The 20,724-nt window shown below is 39.0% G+C and overlaps 3 protein-coding genes across 5 annotated transcripts in view; 1 reads left to right on the forward strand and 2 right to left on the reverse strand.

Annotated features, from left to right (window-relative positions):
* Positions 1–362: 362 nt before the first annotated feature.
* pnkd (PNKD metallo-beta-lactamase domain containing) lies at positions 363–7,069 on the reverse strand. 2 transcript variants are annotated; one of them, XM_005745691.1, is made up of 9 exons: positions 6,896–7,069; positions 6,407–6,522; positions 6,089–6,201; positions 5,253–5,311; positions 4,353–4,445; positions 3,796–3,959; positions 2,670–2,756; positions 2,323–2,438; positions 363–874 (listed from the first exon to the last, which is right to left on the reverse strand). In XM_005745691.1, the coding sequence occupies exons 1-9, from the start codon at positions 7,048–7,050 to the stop codon at positions 701–703; spliced, it is 1,077 nt and encodes a 358-aa protein (XP_005745748.1). In that variant the 5' UTR covers positions 7,051–7,069; the 3' UTR covers positions 363–700. The 2 variants fall into 2 exon arrangements, with proteins under 2 accessions (XP_005745748.1, XP_013769454.1); XM_013914000.1 differs by lacking the exon at positions 6,896–7,069 and adding an exon at positions 6,632–6,875.
* Positions 7,070–7,715: 646 nt separating this feature from the next.
* LOC102192445 (protein lifeguard 3-like) lies at positions 7,716–13,611 on the forward strand. 2 transcript variants are annotated; one of them, XM_005745693.2, is made up of 12 exons: positions 7,716–7,852; positions 9,651–9,920; positions 10,024–10,091; positions 10,185–10,249; positions 10,356–10,409; positions 10,534–10,584; positions 10,695–10,734; positions 10,930–10,967; positions 11,082–11,169; positions 11,504–11,599; positions 11,734–11,787; positions 13,206–13,611. In XM_005745693.2, exons 2-12 carry the CDS (start codon positions 9,665–9,667, stop codon positions 13,353–13,355), a joined length of 960 nt encoding a protein of 319 aa, XP_005745750.1. In that variant the 5' UTR covers positions 7,716–7,852; positions 9,651–9,664; the 3' UTR covers positions 13,356–13,611. The 2 variants fall into 2 exon arrangements, with proteins under 2 accessions (XP_005745750.1, XP_013769456.1); XM_013914002.1 differs by lacking the exon at positions 7,716–7,852 and having other exon boundaries at positions 9,681–10,091.
* A 70-nt stretch (positions 13,612–13,681) lies between these two features.
* Positions 13,682–20,724, reverse strand: part of dars1 (aspartyl-tRNA synthetase 1) — a 31,039-nt gene continuing 23,996 nt past the window's right edge. The window contains exons 11-18 of the mRNA XM_005745692.1: positions 19,618–19,752; positions 17,902–18,049; positions 15,892–16,038; positions 15,535–15,577; positions 15,073–15,153; positions 14,540–14,651; positions 14,340–14,411; positions 13,682–14,249 (exon numbers count right to left, since the gene is read on the reverse strand). Of these exons, the coding sequence (XP_005745749.1) occupies positions 14,158–14,249; positions 14,340–14,411; positions 14,540–14,651; positions 15,073–15,153; positions 15,535–15,577; positions 15,892–16,038; positions 17,902–18,049; positions 19,618–19,752 (830 nt within the window). The 3' untranslated portion in view covers positions 13,682–14,157. The remainder of the gene's footprint in view (positions 14,250–14,339; positions 14,412–14,539; positions 14,652–15,072; positions 15,154–15,534; positions 15,578–15,891; positions 16,039–17,901; positions 18,050–19,617; positions 19,753–20,724) is intronic.

The following is a 20,724-nucleotide window of genomic DNA, read 5'->3' on the forward strand; positions in this document are numbered from 1 at the left end:
CAGCAAAGTGCCTTTGCGATTTATTAAATGAATCCTAGCATTAATTTGGTGAATATGTTGATATCACAATATCAAATATTCACAATCAAATACTCAAATCCCAAACTGTCAGTCTTTGGGGAAAAGATAATTACCCTTCAGCATCACTGTAAGTCTGAAACCGGGGTAACAAATACAGCGTGTGTACCAAAGATTGTCTCAGAAACCTTTTAAATACAATTTATTACTTGTTCTAAAAACTACTGTTGAGTAAACAAATCAGTACCTAACATGTTAACGGTTCAGTGTAGTGCATTGTTATCACCGTGTGTTTCAAAAAAACCCTCAATAAGAAAAAAATGTCTATGCTCTAGTAATGCAAAACAATAATATTTACATCCTATGTAAAAAGTAAAAACAAAATCAGCACTGCTCTTCTCATGAACAAAAAATGACTGTAGTTTACAGCATTTGGAGAGGTAATAGAACTATTAATGAGTATTATGTAATAACGAAGTTGTGGTTACCATCCTAGCTACAGGTCTACAGGTCAGAAACTACTTAATGCCCCTTAACACTGAGATAATAGATCAAACTGTTTCTACAGTACCTTTAGAGATCAATTTATTATTAGCTTTCACCTGCAAATAGCTGCTTTTGTACCAGTGCCTGGTGCAGCTGAGCTCTGCTGTTCCCTAAAGTTTAGGACGTCTTGGTAGTACTATCTCCTGTTGTAGAGGTCTTTGCGTTTTCGCAGTTCCTCCAGCACCCTTGCCCTAAACTGGGTCCAGTCTTCTTCCTGGAATTGCTGGACACCCAGAGCCAGGTGGAGCTCTGCAGAGTGGCTGCGCAGGAAAGGATTGTACTGCTTCTCTTCTCCAATCGTGGAGGGACACTGGAAATAAAGAGCACGTCAAAACGCAGCCCACCTCAAAGGCTCTTGATTGAACAGTGTCAATCATTTGCAGAAAGATTAAAAATAAATAAATCTATCATAGAAGATAAAATAAGTGATTTCTGTTACTCCCTTCCCCATCACAAAACAGACAATGCATTTCTGCAGATGGCATCACCGTGAGTATTAAGAAAACACAGCAGCTAATTTGTTACCAGGATACACTGACGTTAATTTGGCAATAAACCTAAACAAAACAGAGACATATCACAACAGGAAAAGCTCAACCTGGATTCCTAGACATCTGCTTCCTCTTTCCAGCATCACAGCACAAAGGGATGCTTGAATAAAACTCGGTTAATTGTTAATAATGCTTGGTCTGTTCCTACTGTGACAAGCCGAAAACAATCTGTTAAGTCAGACTTTCTATCCCTTACCAATAACAGTTTAAAATCCGCCAATGAGATCTGGAATTAGCAAATGCATCAACCTTAATTTGAAAATCCTAGATGCTTTTCAGGAAAGGTCACTTTTGACTTTGAGGTCAAGGTCTCCAGGATTTAAACCTGTCCAAGAGTTTTAGTAATTGCATGGCATGAAGTTGAGAATCCTAGGTGACTTCCTTCTTGAGTTAATGCGCTCACAAGATTTTTAGAAAACTTGACCTCTGACCTCTGACCTTGAGGTCGAGGTAAATGATATTCAAACTTGTTAGAGACTTTGAGTAGATGCAACTGTGGTATCGATTTTAAAATCCTACTTTACTTGTTGTTAAGTTCTTGCATTCGCAATCTTGGGTGTCCACGCCGCATGGCATTTAGTTTTTATTCAAAGGACCTGCTTAACCGAGTGAGTCACAGCAGTGCTCACTGCAGTTTCTGATACATTTGGTCAAATACAGATGCAGTGTTTCAGAAGTTTAAGTCATCACCTTCAGGCAGCTCTGCTACAAGGAAAACTTTACAGTTTTCATACATGTTTTTTTGGTGTACTATATATCTGATCTTTTTAATAAATAATACTCAAAGATCAAACTCAGGTGACTGATATAAATAAGCAAAAGACTACGTGTGAAACGTGAAAACATGCAGACTGCAGAGGAAATGTTATGGTCATTCAATAAGTTTTGGAGGTGGAAATCATCAACTGGAAGCTCCAATCTTGTGAAACTGCCTTTAGAGGCATGTATTGATAACAGATAAAAAACTAATCTAAATTCAGGATGGGCACTTCACTGAACAGCAAACCTTTGCTCTGCTGCAGACTATATCACAGATGGACTCGACTGAGCCTGGAAGAAGGGAAAGCGAGAGGGCGGCATGCACTCAAGAGTGCTGTCAGCACGAACGCTGTACGCAACTGATAAGCCCTTATTTGAGGTGTTGGACAACATGAATCCTGGGATGGCTCGCTTGAGAGGCATAACAATGGTGATACATCATTCTCACCGTGCACAGCTTCTGGCCTCGCTGCTGCAGCACCCACTGATATTTGTTTTCCCTGGCTGTGTTGTGCGGCTCAACCTCAGCAGCAAACAGCAGGTTGTCCTCTGCATACTCATGACCTGCGGGACAGCCAGTGGACACACAAGAAAAATATCACAGCCACATGTATAACCATACTTAAAAGCCTAAAAAAACCAAAGAATTCCCTATGCAACCCGTTCTTATGGTTTGGCTGTATATAGATAAAACTCTTTTTTAAAAGCAAAGACATATTAAAACCACAACTTCATCCGCAGCACACAAACATAATTTTTTGACACTGAATCAGACAACTGAAAGGATTCTCCTACCAGGCCATAATAGAGTATCATCAGTCAAGGACCCAACTGTGTCCAGAGATGACAGCATTGTTGTTGCACTGCCTTCAAACATTCTCCCTAGAAACAATAAAGACAGGTTAACAAAGAGATTCCAATTTCCAAACAGGGTTCCTGAAGAATTCATATGGTCTAATCTTTAGTATTACCAGGATATTTTCATTACTGCTATATTTTGTGCATAATGAAAATGTATTAACCACTAAATTGCTATACAAAATCTATTGTATATTAAAGAACATGTTAAAAAAAAGCCATTGGTATTACAAGGTAACCAAAACAGGCCACTAAATATACAATACTATAATTAAGTATATATTTTAAGTACTTTTTGACGCAACTGATTAAATTATTTAAAGTCTTATAAAAAAAACTATGTTACATTAAGTTATGCAAAGGAAATCTAATCAGCATTTCCGATGAAATATGAAAAGGTGTAATTTGCATGCAACAGTATTCAGTTAAGATGGTGCTGACTTGCATTAGCAATGTTAAACTTGCTTTTGAATGAGGTAATCTGGATGTGAACCAAAAATGACAGATGTGAATGCAGAAAAGGCATCAGGTCAAAGATCCTTTTTAAAATTGCACTGATTGAAACACTGATGACAGATAGGTTTCTCGTATATATCACATAGTACAATTAAGTCAAAAATCACGCTTCCTTGGTATCACACTTATGCATTTTAGCTGACTTTTAGACTGTGCGATCATCAGGTTCTCAGACTTCAGCAGTTTTACAGTATAGAAAAAAAAAAGCCCACAAAAACTCTAAAAACGCCACACCAGTTTTTTTTTTTTAAGTTGCTTTTACTCAAGCATAACATATATTTTGATCAAATTGCCAGGAATAAGAGGGCAATGCGTAGACTTCTGTTAAGGTAACACAACTATAACTACGTGCAGACAAATTGTGCTTGCATGCATAGTCACTCCCTGTAGAGAACAATTTTGAGCCAGTAAAACCCAGAGAACCTGTGTAGAATGATTCCACATCAAACAAACTATTTCATCCTGCATTTTCAGTAACTCTGAAAAAAACAAAAAGAAGCAAACAGCTAGAATAATTCCTCTTGATCTGGTTTTCTGCATAACTTACCACATCCTGAGAGAAACACCAGGTCACCAGAGAAGAGGCTGGAGGGGGCACCGACCGTTTGACCATCCAAGAGGTAGATCATGTGGCCTACCGTGTGTCCAGGGGTAAAGAGGGCCTTAAAGCGCATACGCCCAACTGTTACCGAGTCATTGTGTGAGAGAGGGCTGGAAAGAAAAATAAGTAATGAAAAAACCTAAACCAAGAAGTGTGGAGTTACTGATTTTTAGTGAAAATTAAAAGATTAAAAATAACTGAAATAGACTTCCATTTCTGACATGTACCAGTTGAGCAAAGGTATCAAAAACGACTACCTTCCCATATTATTTTTACATTATTAGAAAAAAAAATGTGAAAAACAAAATCTTTAGTGTGGTGGTTTGGAAGTCCTAAGATAACCCTCCATCCCCTCAGACATAACAGAATAGTCACTCATGCCACGATAATTTAGTGTGAAGTCAGCTGCCACCACTACTGACAGTGGGAACAAAACAGGACTAAGTACAGTAAGAGTGATTCAAAGTGAGCCAGTGTGCTATACTGTGCAAGCTGGGACTTACTGCGTGAGGCCAGGAATGTTATCAGCCGCATTTCCATAAACTCGGCATGAGCTGTGCAGCCGTTTCAACCCTTTGTTTCCCCCACTGTGGTCCCTGTACATGGATCACAAAGAAGGTTCACGCAGCAATTTAGACAATATCCACACATTACAGATACAAAGCACCTATTTTTTTTTAAAAACACTGTGCTTATTTTAATCAAACTGAACGCAGGACTTTCAAAATGTGGGGAAAACATCTATACATACAAATGCATGGCATTCTTTTAATCTGCAGTACGGCAATAATAAGTCTAACCTCTTGTGTTAGAGATGTGAATCACATTTTTATTTTACTATACCTATTATTATATGCTTTTTTAACCTTTTGTGACATGCTGAGTCTTGTATGATTATCACATTAACATATTTTTAGATTTTTTTGCCTTCAACTGTAAATTATGTCCTCGAAGTTAAACATTTTCAATATCTGTCTTATCCAATAAGATAAAGTTACCTCGGGAATTTTTTAGCTACAAAAGGAGATGGTAAAGTACATCAAAACTGTCACCAAGACCTACTATAAATGTTACCAGTGTCATATTGAATGGGGTCAAGTTGGCAATGACATCCAATCTGTTCCTAATATTGCAGCAATTTACTGTTATAAATATTCAATAGCCACATTAAACTATTATATTTGCACTGATCAACCTTCCTGTTCTATAGGAATATAACCAGAATACAATGAGCTGGCAGCCCATGAAGTCCTGTAAGCCCTCTTGTTCACAGTATTTCCAAAATAAAATATCGATAATTGGTGTCCCTGTATCAATATAACATTGCTATGCTAAATATCACAATACTATGCTGTCTTTCCCCCCTACTCCTTTTTTATACATACAAATTACATGAAACTCACCAGTGCTTGTGTGTACATAGTATTGCTTCTAACATTACTCCTTCTGCCTCGAGGACTGCCTGAAATGAATAAAAGAAAATATAAATAAATCGGGTGTTGGTAAAACCTTCAGTCAACACTTCAGATTCATGACACATCACAGCGTTATTATACTTGTGTATTTAATAAGGCAAGATACCATGGATACAAAACACACTCATTCACAACAGCTGGCTACGGACAGTCAACAGCTGCAGCTGAAGTAAAGCACATGGTTGTAAGGAAAAATGACAGTGCAGAGATACCAGCTGTAAGAGAGAGAGGCTCCAATGTCAATGAGCCCTACAATTACAATCAAGCTTTCAATACAACTCAATTTTTTTGTTTACACACCTCGTACTTTTATAAATACAGCAATAATTCTATACAGGCTTTCATATATTGTTTGTAACTCACACTATTTATAAATTTTAACCCCATCTATGTCCTGTATGTGTTACTAAACTGGCTTTGAACTGAATGACAATCATCACACTTTAATAGTATTATTCCAACTCCCCTAAAAATATTTCGTTTTCTTAAAGATCTTAATACTAGATATTATACATTTCATATAATAGCTTTAAGGATCAGAGTTGTGGTACATATACAAAATAAAGCTGAACTAGAAGCAAAGCAATCATGTCTCACTAATATCAGGCGATATCTGTCCTGACTTCTGTGCAGCAACATGTTCTGAAGAAAAAACAACTTTTCCCTTGGAACTAACTACACAGTTACTGATTGCTGTTTTCAGCGCAATAGCCTAAATCTATTAACCCATTCAAAGACACATAAGTGACATCAGAGGCACTCACCTGAACTATCTGAGGGTCTGCAGGGTCTACAACGACTGCGATGCTCGAGGCTCTGTCGATGATAAGGTAGCTGTAGTTGTCAGAGAGCACAGAGATAGGAATTATTTTAACACCTGTGGGCAGAGAAAGAAATGACATAATAATTATTCGGGACAACATTAAACATGCACTAATAAAAATATCCATCTTTAATGAAACAAATGCTAGAATTTTGTACTGATAGTAATAACAATAGGTTCTATGGTCTGTACAGCGTGTGACAGCAAGGCATTGTTTGGCCCAGTGTCACCAAGTTAAACCAGTAATTGTTGCATATACCATTGAACTCCACGGGATCTGTAGCTGAATGCCCTCCAGGGTAATTTTCACGAGCTTTCCGCATTTGCCGTTTGTAGTACATGTAGCCAAGTCTGGTCTTAGTGTAGAGTGTGTACCTGGGAGACAATTGGAAATGTTATGTCCCAATAGTTGTTAACATTATTAACCTCGCCATGCAGTTACTGTCATTTCTTTGGTTTGTTGAATGAGCACAATTGACGTAACTTCAATGGTTGGTATGCAAACGTCTCTTAAAATAAAGTTGAAGCCACTGCAGCATATGCTGATGAAAAAAATGGCATTATCGCGAGAAGAGCCTCACAGCAGAATACCAACAGCTGTACTTTTCAAATGGTCTTGACTAAATTAAATTACGTGGGATAAATCTATAGCACATAAAAATGGCTAGATGTTGCTAAGCTACGCCAAGAGAATCGCCAAGGAAACGACAGAAATCTCTGTCGACAAGGAAAGTGGCGCAATACTCACGCTATTCGGAACAAGGGCTTCTCCGTTCGGGCCATTATCTTGCTGAACAGTTTTCTCCAAAACACCTGTCCTGTCCGTCTGTAGCGAAGGCACAAACAAAAACAGATGAAGGATGAAGTGGCTACCAGTGTTATTATCCAGTCAGGAAGCGCCATAGCCTCTGAGCGGAACGTAATGACGTATACAGCGACACGTCACAACAGTCCCCTGGTGACTTTTAGGCTCACTACCGGTGTTGTGCTCACCTGATTTCTCATGTTTAGGTTTTCTTTTATGTATTAAAACAGAGTATATTATAATTTTTTCTGTATATTTTCATTATACATTTTTCCCATCACATTTTGCTTAGGTTTAGGCAGCAGAACCACTTGGGAAGTAGTAGTAGTAAATTAAATGAAATTTTAAAAAAAGGGTTTTGACAGTCTGTCAGGCAAACTTTAACATGCATATGAACTAGCAAAAATACTGTGTGATTTTGCCTGTTTTATATCCAAATCCACTTTGCTTCAAGAAACACATAAAATGGGAATTTCTATTTTTAGAATCACATTTCTTTCTGGTGTAAATGTTGAATAATTATCTGTCTGTTGTTATAACCATATTGTAGGTTAATTGTAATGATTTTTGTAGTACAAGAAAAAATACATTGACATATAATTATGACTTACAATTACCCTTAGACAAAATGCCAAAGCTGACTAGGTATCAAGGAAGCACTGGCATTTAACTAATTGTAGAGGGAGGTACAACCAGTAGTTTGTGTTTTGGTAATATTGGTACTTTTTAACAGGAGGCGACATGAGTAACCAGTCTCATCTTTCTGAGAGTAGCAGTAACAGTGTGAGTTTCAGCCAGCATATCCAGTTACAAAGGATGACATCCTCCTGTTGTGCACGGCTGCAAATCTCCAAGGCAGGACTGAAGGACAGTGAACCCAACTCAGGCGCAAGCCACAAGGTAAGTAACCTTTTCTGCTTTGTTTTCATTTGTTTTCTGGGTGATCAGATCATAACAAACCAAAAGTGGGTCAAAGAGATTACTTGAGTGCAGTGTTGTAGTGTTTTAAAATTTGTATATAATGTATGGCTGGGTTTTAAAAATAACACAGGCTTAATTTCCTGTTCACAATCGGCAGTATGCTTGCTTTTTTCTCTTTTCCTATCTTAAAAATTCTTAAGTACAGTACTAATTTTCACAAGTAATCTGACTAGACTACATACAAAAAGAAAAATGTATGCAGTCTGGCCTTTTCAGACCGGTGAGGTGCTGTAGAGGGATTCGACTGCTCTTACAGGTGCTTTAATAGAATAAATGAAACTGAAGGTGAGCTCAGGATTGCATATTGAAAGAAGAAAAATCATAACTTTCGATGGGGGAACTTTCCTTGGCCTCCAAGTGTCCACATATACTTCATTCTTAAATTAAACAGAATTACAGTCATTGGTTTCTACTCTCATACTTTGCGTGACCCTTCGTATATTTTATCAAGCAATAAATGTGAACACATGGCATGACTGTGCCTTCCAGACACAATAATGCTTAAGTTGTTTCAATGTGTCTTGTGAAACTATATGTTGAATTACAACCAAGAGCTGAGTGAAACTATAATTCAAGCTGGGACATTATCTCATCTTTGTTATTGCAACAGCACCAGACTGCTAGACCTTTTTTCAGCCCTTCAAAATATTGCAGTTTCATTACATGTGGCCCAATTATCCCGAACAAACGTGCGCACTTTAATTTAAAATATTTATAGTAGTCAAATTAATTTTTAATTAGCAAGTGACTCACACTTAAAGTACAAGTGTAAGGAGACCAAGGGTGTCTGCGGTGTTACAGTACATACAGATATACAGCATGATAACAAAATTACATTTTTAATGTTAAATTTCAATGTAATTTATTATTGTGAGTTCCAAGTTTTCAAAAATATGACATGGCTGTCGCTGTAGCAGGGAAAATCTTCCACACATACCCCACATACACATGTACAAAGCCAGAAATATGGAATAATACCTTTATCTAATACAGTTTTTAAACCAAAGAGGGAAAAACAGTGAGCTTTATGCACAGTGAGACGCTTTTGTACTCAAGAACTGTGCAAAAGTATCAAAATAACACATATGCACACGTTCCTGCTCCTGACTGCCACTTATTTTTCAGCATTTACCTGCCTTCTCCTTTTTATTCCCTCCCTCTTTTCTCCATCGTTCCTTTTCATCTGTTCAGCGTGTCTAACGTTACCTGGTTCGTGTCGCCTGCCTTGCTGAAAGAGACAGACAGAGCGACATGCGCACAGTTTTGCATGTCTTTGATGTGGTAGATTTGCGTGGTTCCTGCGTGGTGCTTGAACCAGCTGAAAGTTCACAGCAAGCCAAAACGTCCCCGAGGCCACCAGGACGTCCTGTAGAGACAGCCTTCCTTATTTTCTTTACAGCCACTGGAAACGAGCCAGACTTTAGAATTCTGTTATTCGGTGCTGATTTCTGAGAATCACATGTGAAACACAGAAAAACAGATAATAATGTTGTGCACAAGGAGGGACTTGTGATCACCCTTTCTGAAACTAGGGTGACCACATAGTTTCCAGGAAATAATACCACAGAATTAAGCAATGCAACATACTGTGATTTACGATGTAATATAGTAGGAAGATTTTATTTTGTAATTGTGAAAATGGAAAGTCAGCAATAACTAGTGGATAGTGAAAAGATGTAAGTCTGACATAGCTTTGTACCACTCATCCTGTCTTTAGGGTAGTCCAGAAAAATGATGACATCTAAAATTGACAGTCCTCCCCCCTACGAGGAAGCACTGCATCATCCTAAGTGTGATAACTTCCCCTACCAGCCACAGCATGGCTCTCCTCTTCCCCCACCTCCATCTTACAGTCCCAGTCCTGGCTACTGGGGCCAAGGGGGTGTCTACCCGCCGATCAGCATGTGTCAAGGCCCTGGCCTTCCTCCATCTGGGATGCCCACCACAATACCGACTCTGTCTGCTGGACTGCCTGCCTCCAACCCAGGTTCTTAGCGAGTGGCACAGTCTTGAAGTAATCACACCCTGCAATATATTTAGATTAGGTGTAACAAGGATAAATTACCACTTGGCTCTTCCAAATTCTGCAGGAGAGATGGAGGATTTTCTCAGCACCCAGTGGGAAAGCACATCTGTTCGGCACGCCTTCATCAGAAAAGTAAGGGTTTGTAACTGTGTGTCTTAACTTGCTCTTTGTGCCAGTGACAATCCTGCTGCTCTGATCTTTCTTTTTTTCTTTTTTTTTGGACAGGTTTACTTAATTTTATCAGCACAGCTTGCTGTCACCTTCTCAGTTGTTGCTGTCTTTACGTTTGTGTAAGTTTCCCCATTTGTACATCCATCTAGCCACTGGTGAATGTATCTGGTGAAGGGTAAGAAACACAGTCTGCCCTTTGGTGATGCCATGTATCTGCTTTCACAGTGACCCAGTGAGGATGTTTGTCATCAGTTACCCTGGCATCTACTGGGCATCTTTGTGAGTTACTTTTAAGAAACAGCCGCACAGTTTTAGTGCAATTACATCAATTGATAAAAAAAAAACACACATGTGAAGAATATGATGTATGTAATAATAATCACAGTGGTGAATCTCTCCGTAGTGTGGTTTACTTTGTGGTTTACTGCATTCTCATCTGCTGCAAAGAGCCAAGGTAAGCAAGGCCAAATAAGTTGGAAAAATTAAGTTGTTTTATTATTGCTATTATTATGGCTTATTAAAATTTTCATAAACAGTGATGTTTGTGGTTTCTGTACTTTTTAGGAGGCGTTTTCCATGGAATCTTGTGCTGCTTGGAGTATTTGTAAGTGTTGTTTATTAGACTAAGGGTCAGACATTGACACTAGTAATGCCACAGCAGATATATATGTGCAGAACTAACATAGTGTGAGGTGCTGAAGACTGAAAAAGTAAAGTCAGTAGAAAAAAGACATCTCTAAAAAGTGCTAAAACTCACTCTGACATTTAAGACACATTGTATTCATGTTTGATCTTGCAGACTCTTGCCTTGTCTTACATGGCCGGAGCAGTTTCAAGGTCTGTTTATTGGCTTTATTCAGGCAACAGCTCAAAACAGCACATTTTGATCCTGATGGTATATATGTGCCTTTTTTTTTGTTTCGTTTTAATCGCTACATGTATCCTTTACAGCTATTATGGAACCAAAGCAGTGTTTATCGCCATGGGAGTAACAGCATTAGTCTGTATAGCTGTGACAGTCTTCTGCTTCCAAACTAAGGTACACGGAGATGTAAACTGTCTCGCTGTAGCTCAGTAGCCTGTGGCTTGTCAGAGGATGTCTTTGTTGTCGGTGTAAAAGAACTCCTTTGTCTTGCATTACAATGGGGGCACTGAAATCCTTTAAATATTTATAACATTTTGGGATAAGATGCGAATCCAACTTCTCTGATGCAACTCGAGATACACAAGTTACATTTTTGGCTTCTACAAGACACGTTTCACACACGCACACACATATATTTCTCTTTCACAATAGTCTCACTGCTCTTTCATGTAGCTTGAAGCATATCAGCTTCACTTTCATCCCCTTAATGACTTGTTTCTCATCACAGGTGGACTTCACCTCCTGCGGGGGATTCCTCTGCATTGCGGCCGTTCTGCTCATGATCATTGGGATTGTTACAGCCATCGTCCTCTCCTTCCAATATGTGAGCCTGCTCTGGTCAAGTCATTTAATTTATTCTGTCTACTCGTGTTTCTCTGCGTGAGGAACAGCAGCTCCCAAGGGTGTATCTGTGTGACTGATTTCACATTCAGGAGCCTTTCTTATGTCACTCAACAGGTCCCCTGGCTGCATATGCTCTACGCTGCAATTGGAGCCATCGTTTACACTCTGGTGAGTCCACACTCACACAAAATTAGACTGAGTATTTCTTCTTGGTATTATGAGTCTGTTGTTGAAAAGCAAGCGAGACATTTGCAGTCCTTACACCCCCAATACATAGCTATTTAGGAGCCCTAAATAATGTGGTGATAATCTACTATTCATCATCGTATTTGTCTTGATTTTGATTGGTCTATCAAATAAAAAAACAAGAAGGGAACACTCAATCTTCAGTTTAACACAAAGTCTGTTAACTTCAGAGATATCAGGATGTCCAGATAGAAAGCATAAACTATTGTGAATCCAATAAAAAAGTGATAACAGTTGCACTGGAAAGGCAACAACAAGACAACCTCCAGAAAGGGAAGGTTTTTTGATGGATTTTTCTCTAGTTTTGCTTTTTGCTGGGTCCTTTTTGCTACTTGGTAGCATGAGACAGCACCTGCAGCCTCCACAGGTTGCTCAGCTCCATCAGTAAGGCACAGATTTGCCATGTCGACAGGCCCGTTACACGAGCAGCACTGCCAGAGCCCTAAAAAGTGACCTCAATCAGGTTATTTGTGCATGTTTACAACCAAAATGTCATCAAGAGACTCCTTGAGCATGACATGAAGGCTCAGTGTTCCTAGGTGGGTTCTGTGGTCAGAAACCAGCATTGTGTAACTCAGCTGGCAGGTTCACCACTAACACAGTGTACTTTTCACGGATGATGTTGCAAGAAGCTAACATTTATTACGGTGTCTCCTCTCCTTTTCACCTCTGTCACATGCTTTCTTTAGTAAAGGAGGTAAAAATCAGTTTTCCCTAATCGAACAGACGGATATTCCTGAAGTTCCAACTATGATGTTCAAGTGTTCCTTTAATTTTTTGCGCAGTGTATAAAGTGAATTGGGCTTTTATTTTGGGACATTTTATCATTTCCTGTTACAAACATGATTTCCACATTCATTGTCCCAATAGGTCTTTTAAACAGGTAATCTCACTGTATACATGTTTTAGCACTTTTTAATGTGGTTTTCCCATAATGCTGGGGATTGTCTGACCTTTGCTTTTGTACCATTATATTCAAAATATAATTTACCCAAACTTTTTACCTTAGCCTTTGTTTACATTTCCTGTCAGTCTCAGCTATAGTTGAAATTTTGTGTTAATGAGTAAATATTAACACAGCAACACACGAAAAGGGTTAAACTAAACGCACCACCACATGGTAAGAACAGAATCACAAAGCTATTAGTACAGTTGTAGCCTCACATGATACAGGATGTAAATTTTCTTGTTGGTCATAGTGAGTGACACGTAACAGTCCAAAAACCAAAAGTTTTAATTAATGGTCACAAACATGACAAAAGGCTAGAAATGTTGCAGCATTTTTCCTTGTATTCATGTTTTTATGTCAATTTCCTCTTTCCTTTTCTTCCTTATATTAGTTTTTAGTGTACAACACCCAACTTCTTATCGGAAATCGGGAGTTGGCCATCAGCCCAGAGGAGTACGTCTATGGAGCGCTTTCTCTTTATGTTGATATTGTTCACATCTTCCTCTTCATCCTTCAAGTCAGCGGAGCTGCGACTGAATGAGCCAGCGGTTGGAGTTTGTATATTGTATTTGCTGGCAGACACACAGCAAACTGTCAGAAAGATTATTACTTTATTATTATTATTATTTTTTCTACATCAGTAACACTGGAGCACTTTGTTTGTTGGGCTGTATGTAGCAGGACTGCAGCCGCAAAGCTTCCACTTAGCCCGTGTAAAGGAAGAGAGCTGCTTAAGCTTTGCACATTTGTATAGCTGCATTTTAATATTTATGTGCACGTTAAGGAGTGTAGTACTCTCAACTATTACTTCGATCAAACCTCCTCATTAACAAAGTGTTTCTGCCTCCAAAAAAGGGAACAAAGCCATTTATAGATCAACACATTTGTTTTTATTATTGTCAGTGCTTAGACTTACAAAACGTGTAGTTGGAGGCATACTGCTGGACACCACAATCATTAGTCAAACATCTGTGCTGGTAGTAAGACGGTCTAAGATCTGTTTGTTATGTACTTTTCATTTTTCCAAAGAGAAAACCCAGAGAACACTGACTCACCGATTTAAAAAAAAAAAAAAAGAAGAAGAGTTGTCTTCTTGAATCACTGGCCATTTCCTTTGTTCTCTTTAATGTTTCTGTTATTTGTTGTTGTTAGAAAACGATGCACACCGATCAATAAATCATACCTTACTGTTATAACTGCTTTCTTCATGTCGGTGGTTAATTACAGTAACACGTTAAGAGTTCTAGGGTGGCATTAGCTCCTATAAATGTTCTCCCTTCCTTGATTGTGGATTAGTATTGTTTCCCGTCACCAGTATTTATGTGTCGTCCACACCAGAAGGTTTAAGGTGTCAGGCGCTTGGGGTCACGTGGGAACATGGAGGTCTGCCGAACGTTGTGGAGACCCAGGTAGAGCATGCAGACTCTCTCCAGGCCTGTGAAGGATGGCATCTTTATCAGTTTTTTATTCTTACAAAAAAACAAAAACTATTCCTGTAGTTCCCCCGACAAAACATATTTCTTACCAATGCCTCCGCCGCCATGTGGGGGAGCTCCATACCGGAAGGAGTCGATGTATGCCTTGATCTTCTCCAGATCTGTACAAACAAAGGAGAGGCACAACATTTTCTAGTGTTGTTCCGCTGGTTGCCAACAGAGGGAGACAAATCATTAGAATTTCACTCAATGCTCCTCAAAAAGAAATGGAAACATCTGTTTTTCTTACCGATTTGATGGTGGATGGCTCTTTCTGTCAGCAGCTGAGCATCGTGGACTCTCTGAGCTCCGGAGAGAATCTCTTCTCCTCTCATGAACATGTCATAAGAATTGGAGTATTTCTAGACAAAAATAAAACAAATTCAGAAATCAGGTTTTTCTCACATGTGATGATGACAGGAGGGGGTTAAAAAAAAAGAAAAGAAAAGAAAATTAAAGTCAACCAGACAAGGTAACACTGGCACAAAACTTGGGTAACAACAATGATTATGACAGGAAGAGAATGAAATGAAACCGTATTCATTTTTTAAAGCCAAATATTAACAGAAATATCAGTCTGGCAATTGAAATTCACACAGGTAGCATAAAGAATGTAGTAAATTGGCAATTTTGTGGCATCGCTCATGGATGCTGATGTTTTTTCTTGACTTGTTGGGACAATATCAAGAAAAAAAAAAAGCATTACGTTGCCCACAGGAGCTACAGTGCAAATTTAAGAGGCTGGTGTGTTTGGTATGTTTGATGTGTGAGTGAAAGACTTACAGGGTTACTTGGATCAGGCATTGTGTAAAACGGTCTAACAGCCAGCGGGTACTTATCAAGCACATAGAAGTCAGTATCATACTGTGGAGAGGGGGGGAAAAAAAAGAGGAGTGAGAGTCAATAACTGCATAAAAAAGGATTAATAGAGACACACACCTATCCTTTTCTTTATTTATGTGATGCAACTGTGAGCTTGAATAATAAAATACTTCTCCAGGATACTGTAGAGTCTTTATCTTACAGCATAAAGCAGCTTTAACTGAAGGAGGTCGTCTGAAGAAGACTAACGGCTCATATATACAAATTCTGGAGTTCTAATATCCAAAATGGCTTTTTACTACTTTTAAAAATCACTCGTGTTTTTATCTGACCTTCATACATAAAGGCTACGTGATCCATTGTTGGATCATGTCACATTCATAATTTTGACATTCAATGAGTGAATCACATTTGAAAACAAACCTTTTCCTTGACGAGGCGGCCAAGCAGCTTCTCATTGGGTGTACTACAAAACAGCAAAAATACATTGAGTTTAATAAAGACAGACACATCTCACATTGTTAAAATATTACTTAAACTGATTGTAATCAGTGAATCATCTACAGTTATTATTTCTCAGACTGTTTTTTAACGTCACTGCTCCAACTGTACTGCAGATTACAGCTTTGATCACAAGGATTACTTAAATGCTGAGTTACTGATGTGATCTTTCACATCCTCACTTTAAGCACATGTTACAATTTACTTCTGCTTTTATCAAAAGAAATCATCTGACAAGATGAGTTGGCTGTGGGGAAAGGCTGTGTGATGTATTCTAACCTGAGGTCATCCTCGTCACCCATTTCGACCCCGGCCTCACGCAGCATGGCCACAGCCTCGGTGTACTCCAGTCTAAGAGTCGGCTCCAGGAATTTGAAAGGCTCACTTGGGAACTGCTTATTCACCGTCTGGATCTCTGTCTGGAAGCTGACGCAGAGGCACATGCATTGAGTTTCCAGAGTGTTGAGAGGACATGACGCTGACTTTAATTCATTTTCCTGGGAAATTTCCCCAAACCACTAATTTTTTTAACCCAAACATAAAACTTCACATACACCAATAGTTTTCCCAATCATGATTGGAGTATGTAATGGTGATTTATATCTATGTAAAAATACTTGTTACACGTGTTACTGTGAAAAAGGGTCATGTCGCCCCTGATTTCTTCATATTTTGCTTCCAAGGAGACATGCTGTCTTAAAAAGCTTTAAAGTGGTATTAGGTAATAGTTCTCCAGGTTTTCTGAACCACTTTCAAAGTTTTTCTGTGGACATTGATGGTTTGTTCTCTTATTTTATGTCCAGTGGTTGTATCTGGACTTAAAATGACTGACCCGTGAATAAAACACTGACCCATAAATAATTAATGCACAAAAAGCCTCCCAACTCAAAGGGCAAACCAGTGTTGTGTCTAAACATAACAGACAACTTAGCAAAGAACCAATCTAAATTGTATCTTTGTGCACTTTGTTAGCCTGATGCAACCCCCCACCCCCCCACCCCCCCCATTTTTTCCACTGTCTTTAGTTTAATCTACAAAAAATGGCAATGATAACACAGTTTGATGGGCATAAAAAGGATAATTTTGCACTAAAAAGGTGATTCCCAAAAGGCTATCAGCCAAAAAACTTGGCATAACTTGGCACGGTGTGGAGTACGCACCTAAAAAAAATGCAGTAAACTAGACAAGTGGAGGACAAATGAAGAAGTAGCAGGCCTAAAATTCTACATGAAAAGCATCTGAAAGTCATTCCCTTAATAAACAATTCTGACTCACAATTCTGTCCAGATAGAGACAAATACCAGACTAATTGTTCACATAATGGTCACAACCCACACTTGACTCTATTTTCTTGGCCAAGCTGTCCTAATGCCTTTCACTAATTTCTGATTCTTTTATATCACAATTAGAAACATTATGACACCAAAAAGAGATTTTTAACAACCAAATTATATTTTTTAAAGACACCTAAAAAATTTCACTTGTATTTACTGTGAAATTAAAAGGAGATGACAAACAGCATGGAAAGGATAAAGTCATCTGTGCTTCATGTGTTAAAACAGAAGTACAAAACGCATGCAAAACACTTTCACACGTCAAGAGAAACAGTCTGGAAAGTCATGAGAACAAAGGGCAAAAAGTCAAGTGGGCCTGAGAAAGAGGAACAGTGGTCACAACCTGAAACTAACTAACGTCACAGACATTAAAAAGGGAATTCAAATTAAGCTAGTTGACACCTTACTCAGTGTTCCACTGATTTAACATGGTTCCTCTGGGGATTTACTTTATAATAAAAGACTTGTAATCACAGAATAAAGCATGAAGCACTGCAAACCCCCTTCTGAGTTTTCACTGTAATAAATACGTCCAAAAAACCACTGACATTCACAGACGTATGTCGTCAGAAACGTTACAGTTTCCACACAGAAAGAGTTTCGCCCAGTATTCCTCTTTTATTTTAACCTTTGATGTTGAAGCTCTTAATGCCTGCTGTACCGAGTTCCACCACACGGAGGCAATAAAACCACATCCTATCGTCATCTTGCTGGCAGTTCACTAAACAGTTGGAGTGGAAATTGCTGACATTCATCTAAGCAGACAGCCATATGTGATGACATTTAATTAATCTAGATTTAGCAGTTACATAGTTTTACTTAGACGTACACACTTTGACATTTTGCTGGCTGTAAAACTAAATAATTCAGCTCAGTGTGTTGCAGAAGTTGATCTGCAACACACCAACAGTTTTAGGTTCATCTTTTACCTTAACTCAATAAATGTGTATCTTACTTGTCTCTCAAGCCCTTGAAGATCTGCACCATGGTGTCAGTGATAGAGTCGATCACTTCGTGGTAATGGTAGTTGAAGGCCATCTCAATATCCAGACCCACAAACTCGGTCAGGTGACGGTGCGTGTTGGAGTCTTCCGCCCTGAAAACTGAAATGACGCTGATTTAATACGAGTGCCTAAACAAAGCAAACTGCGGTGGCGTGGAAGCAACGAAAGGTTTCTGCACATCTCCGGGAATAAAGTGTCATTTCCATTGTACTCGAAATTCCTAAATTTGGACGGCTCACAAAACAGAAGCCCATATAAAGGATCATCAAGCTTACAACCTGGCTTCTGAATCACCGCCACGTAAAGGTTTGTGAAACAATGACGATGTGTAGATGAGCGGCATTGAAAGTTGACGATAATCAAAACGCACTGTGAAATGTAGGTGCTTGCACTATGGCTGATTGAGAGGTACTTTAGAAACTCTGTATGAACGCGGCTGCCAATAAATAATTCCTGACTACTGTGTTATTCTAAAGCAGAGTACTTTACAAGTACTTGTATGGTGAATTAATAACATCATGGCTTCTACTTTCATTTAGTGGGAGTTAACGGTCATACTCGAGGACGGCTGCTCGATTGCCGTTTTTACAGGTTTACAGACTGTCAAAAGTGTTCTTAAAAAGGCACGGACACATCTGATTAAATGTGTTTCTGTATCTACATACTGTGGCTGGATTACCTGGAAACCACGCATGTGTACATGCACACAGTTTCACAATGACTGAGATTCAGAAAATACAACCATGCATACAAAGTTTTATTCAATTGTGTCTGAAACAAAGTGTAAATGTTCATTCCTGCTTTTGTATTCACACAGTGTTTGTCTAGAACCTGGAAAGTATTATGCGTCTGACCCTGCATATATTTCAACAAACTGGAAAACTAAAATGATTCCAAGCATAAATATGGAGATGTATGCTTCTCCGCAAGAAGATATGCTTCACGTTTACTTCCGCTTCTTCCCCGGTGAACCTTTTTTAGTTGATTTCAGACAGTGGTGACATAGTTGTAGAACCTACAACTAAGTACATGTTGTACTTTGCCACTGGGATTTAGAGGAGTGTTGATCCCACTTCTCCTTACATGCTGAATCAGTGAGTCTGTAAGTAAGGCAACCGTGGTGAGGACACTGTTGCCTCAGAAGCAGTAATGACCTTAAGCCCTTTGATTTCTCTGTGGTGTTACACACAACAAAACAAAAACCTCAGTCCAGTCAGTGGAATACCGAATGTGGATCCTTGTCCCAGATGTTTTATTTGATCTTGGGCGAGAATCCTGTATCGAATGAAAATCAGATACGAGTAGCAATCTAAAAAAAACATAAAAAAATCCACGACTATGTATAGAATAAATACTTTATGCACACAGATGAAGGCAGAGTTTGCTTAGATAATCAGATGGTGGCAGTGTTTGCTTGGATTTCCCCTAAACTCGGCTCTATAAAGTCTTTTACAAGTCCCACTGTGTCACTATCACACAGCTCTACAGCAGCTTTGACACAGTAAAAGCATCACAGGGAGGTCTGTTAAACGTTAACAGTCTAAATGCATTTAGTGACATTTTAAAACCGTTTTCACTTAATAGGGTCTAAATTTTTCATTATCCTCTCGCGTCTCTTTTTCCTGTTTGCCAGTGTATAAGGTGACATACTGGGGGGAGGGGCTTACCTGGACCTACACAGAAGACCTTGTCAAAGTCAGCACAGATGCACATCTGCTTGTAGAGCTGAGGCGACTGAGCCAGGAAGGCGCTGGTTTTAAAGTACGACACTGTGAAAACATTTGCGCCACCTTCACTGGCAGCTAAAAAAGGACAAAGAAAATTTAATGACAAAGAGAAAAACATGAGGAAAAACAGCTATTACTGTCAAAACCTCACCCATCCCACCTAATGATATATACTGTGAATTTATTAGATGTTTCAGTAGGGACTATAATTGGCTAGCATACACACAAATAAATACCATCATTTTTTTTTAAAGGCCAGGCCTCTGATAATGGTTGGAGAGAGTCCAGAGTAAAAAAAACTGTGGTGGAAAAAGTTTCAAAGTAAAAGTCTTATGACATAACTGTTGTCCACTGAAACACTCAGGCTTTTAATTTGAAACATCTACAGGATTTGTAGATTAGTGACGCTATTACACGACGAGTGCGTTTTATGACCATCGCTAGCAAAGAAAGGTGCGTTTGGGGAAATGCTGACAGATTGTCTGCTCGTTCCAGACAAAGACTTGTACTTAAAAACTCAAGTGATTCCTGTGATCTCCATCAGGAACTTTAGTAGGACAACCAGGAAAGGCTCAGAAAACACAGTCATTATATACTACTTCAAAAACTACACTTTCCTGCCTCAGATACAGAGCTGAGGTCAATAAAGGAATGATGGCCCAACTTTTTGACTTATTCACCAGAACAACCCATTTCTTTTTTACATGAATATGTAACCGCTGGGCAAATTTTTCAAAACAAAGTCAGTTCTCAGGACATCATGTCCCAGACTCTAATAACACGTGTCACCTTTTATGTGACAAAAACATCAGAGGGCATCAACTGATATTTTCACACTCTCAAAAGGTGGGTGGGGCTGTACATATAGGACAAACTGTTCACGCTTGCACCATGGGTGGTGCCACGCAGGAAGATGCGGTTTTGTGTGTATTTTTTCACAGGCGCCGCCAAAATAAAAGAGCGCCACTTTTGAATTTAGCGTTCGAGTCACAGCCACCATCATTGGCTCTTTAAGAAAAGAGGAAGTGAGAGTGTGGAGGTTTCACC

Source organism: Pundamilia nyererei, unplaced genomic scaffold (genome assembly GCF_000239375.1).
Source record: "Pundamilia nyererei isolate P.nyererei 1_Seehausen unplaced genomic scaffold, PunNye1.0 scaffold00163, whole genome shotgun sequence".
Taxonomy (NCBI): domain Eukaryota; kingdom Metazoa; phylum Chordata; class Actinopteri; order Cichliformes; family Cichlidae; genus Pundamilia; species Pundamilia nyererei.

Excerpts from the sequence above, each read along its gene's own strand:
- pnkd (XM_005745691.1), bottom strand. The coding sequence starts at position 7,050 with ATGGCGCTTCCTGACTGGATAATAACACTGGTAGCCACTTCATCCTTC. Across the intron at positions 6,202-6,406 it reads AGATCCCGTGGAGTTCAATG|GTGTTAAAATAATTCCTATC; the intron begins GTATATGCAACA and ends CTCTGCCCACAG. Across the intron at positions 875-2,322 it reads GAGGCCAGAAGCTGTGCACG|TGTCCCTCCACGATTGGAGA; the intron begins GTGAGAATGATG and ends CTTTATTTCCAG.
- LOC102192445 (XM_013914002.1), top strand. The coding sequence starts at position 9,753 with ATGGCTCTCCTCTTCCCCCACCTCCATCTTACAGTCCCAGTCCTGGCT. Across the intron at positions 10,092-10,184 it reads GGCACGCCTTCATCAGAAAA|GTTTACTTAATTTTATCAGC; the intron begins GTAAGGGTTTGT and ends TTTTTTGGACAG. Across the intron at positions 11,788-13,205 it reads GAGCCATCGTTTACACTCTG|TTTTTAGTGTACAACACCCA; the intron begins GTGAGTCCACAC and ends TCCTTATATTAG.